The sequence below is a fragment of the Solanum pennellii genome, chromosome 2, assembly GCF_001406875.1.
Source record: "Solanum pennellii chromosome 2, SPENNV200".
In the NCBI taxonomy this organism is placed as follows: Eukaryota; Viridiplantae; Streptophyta; class Magnoliopsida; order Solanales; family Solanaceae; genus Solanum; species Solanum pennellii.
Window position 1 is genome coordinate 38,238,084 of NC_028638.1, and position 1,422 is coordinate 38,239,505.

The 1,422-nt window shown below is 31.1% G+C and overlaps 1 protein-coding gene across 1 annotated transcript; it reads right to left on the reverse strand.

Moving 5' to 3' along the window:
- Nucleotides 1-291: 291 nt before the first annotated feature.
- On the reverse strand, nt 292-1,174 carry LOC107009982 (probable aquaporin NIP-type). The gene is made up of 3 exons (XM_015209275.2): nt 961-1,174; nt 652-879; nt 292-520 (listed from the first exon to the last, which is right to left on the reverse strand). Exons 1-3 carry the CDS (start codon nt 1,036-1,038, stop codon nt 413-415), a joined length of 414 nt encoding a protein of 137 aa, XP_015064761.1. The 5' UTR covers nt 1,039-1,174; the 3' UTR covers nt 292-412.
- Between the last annotated feature and the right edge of the window lie 248 nt (nt 1,175-1,422).

The following is a 1,422-nucleotide window of genomic DNA, read 5'->3' on the forward strand; positions in this document are numbered from 1 at the left end:
TACAAGGATAAAAATATTTAAAAAGATTAAAATTTATTCTGGCCAAAAAGATTTTTCCAAACTTATTTGTATGTACTCTAATCTCAATCGATACAAATAAGTTTTTTTTTTTAGACAAACAACGAGTTTTCATCTTTTTGGTAGAAAATTTTACATTTTTGTTTTTTCATAATTATTTCTTGTTCATTTATTATTTTTTCATAAATTAAATTGATCTGATGCAATTTAAGTTTAAAAATTTATAAAATTAATTTTTGTAAAGCATAAATTGTTACATAAATTAAAACAAGGAAAATAAAATGTTTATTTAAATTCGTTAAATGCTTGTGGGGTAACCTGTACTTCATTATCATTACAATACTTAACTTTTTTCAATCCAAATATTATATTGGGGGTTATTTTTTAACCCAATTTAGATAAATTGCTTAAAATAAACTATGGGGTTTACATCCAACAATAATGCTAAAGTAACGCCTGCCAGAATTGAGCCAATTAGTTGAGCTATTATGTACACTGGTGCCTGCATCACATGAATGTGATGTTAATTAGTTTCTTCATACACTAAAATTAAATCTAGCAATTTTACCATATGATTTTATTTTAATGTCATTTGTTGGTAAATCGAAAAAAGTTACTATGACTGGTACGTACTAATTTCCAGGGGGAGCGACGAAAGACGGTGAAAATGAGAGTTACAGCAGGGTTAAAATGAGCTCCAGAAACTTGTGCCATGGAGTAAACCATGACCATAACAACAGCTCCCCATGTCATGTTTATACCTCCAAACGTTATGCTTTCATCATCTTGCAGCTTATACATTGCTACTGATCCACACCATGCAAATATTATCACGTAAGCCCCAATCGCCTCGGCAAATAACTGCATGTGTGCAATGATAAATTTTTTAAAGGTTGAATCTAATCAAATTTAAATTTTGAATTCGTCTTAAAAGGACCATACCTTTTGTGCAAGTCCAGCATTTGAACCAAGTCCTATGTTTGTATGAGATTGGGACCCAAATATATTGGCTGTTTCCATATTATGGTGATTTCTTCTTCTCAATTACCATCAATTTTTGGCAACCATTGTGGATATCATATAAACAAGACATGAAAGTATAAAGGGAATATGAAATTTCCTAAAAGAAAATTCTTATTTTTACCAAGGTGAGGATATTAATTATAATTAAAGATATGATGAATAGTTGAAGAATTTGTTTGTTCCATCTGCTGTATATTAGGATCTCTAGGGTCCACAGTGTTTCAAACTTTGATTTAGCCCTCTGATGTCACGACCCAAAACCGGGGCCGCGACTGGCACCCACAATTTCCCTCCTATGTGAGCGAACCAACCAATCTAACCCTTATCATTTTAACATATATCAACAGAAAATAATGCGGAAGACTTAAACTCATTAAATAA

Coding starts and splice junctions, on each gene's coding strand:
- LOC107009982 (XM_015209275.2), bottom strand. CDS start 1,038: ATGGAAACAGCCAATATATTTGGGTCCCAATCTCATACAAACATAGGA. Junction 880..960: donor ATGCTGGACTTGCACAAAAG/GTATGGTCCTTT, acceptor GCACACATGCAG/TTATTTGCCGAGGCGATTGG. Junction 521..651: donor GTCGCTCCCCCTGGAAATTA/GTACGTACCAGT, acceptor CATGTGATGCAG/GCACCAGTGTACATAATAGC.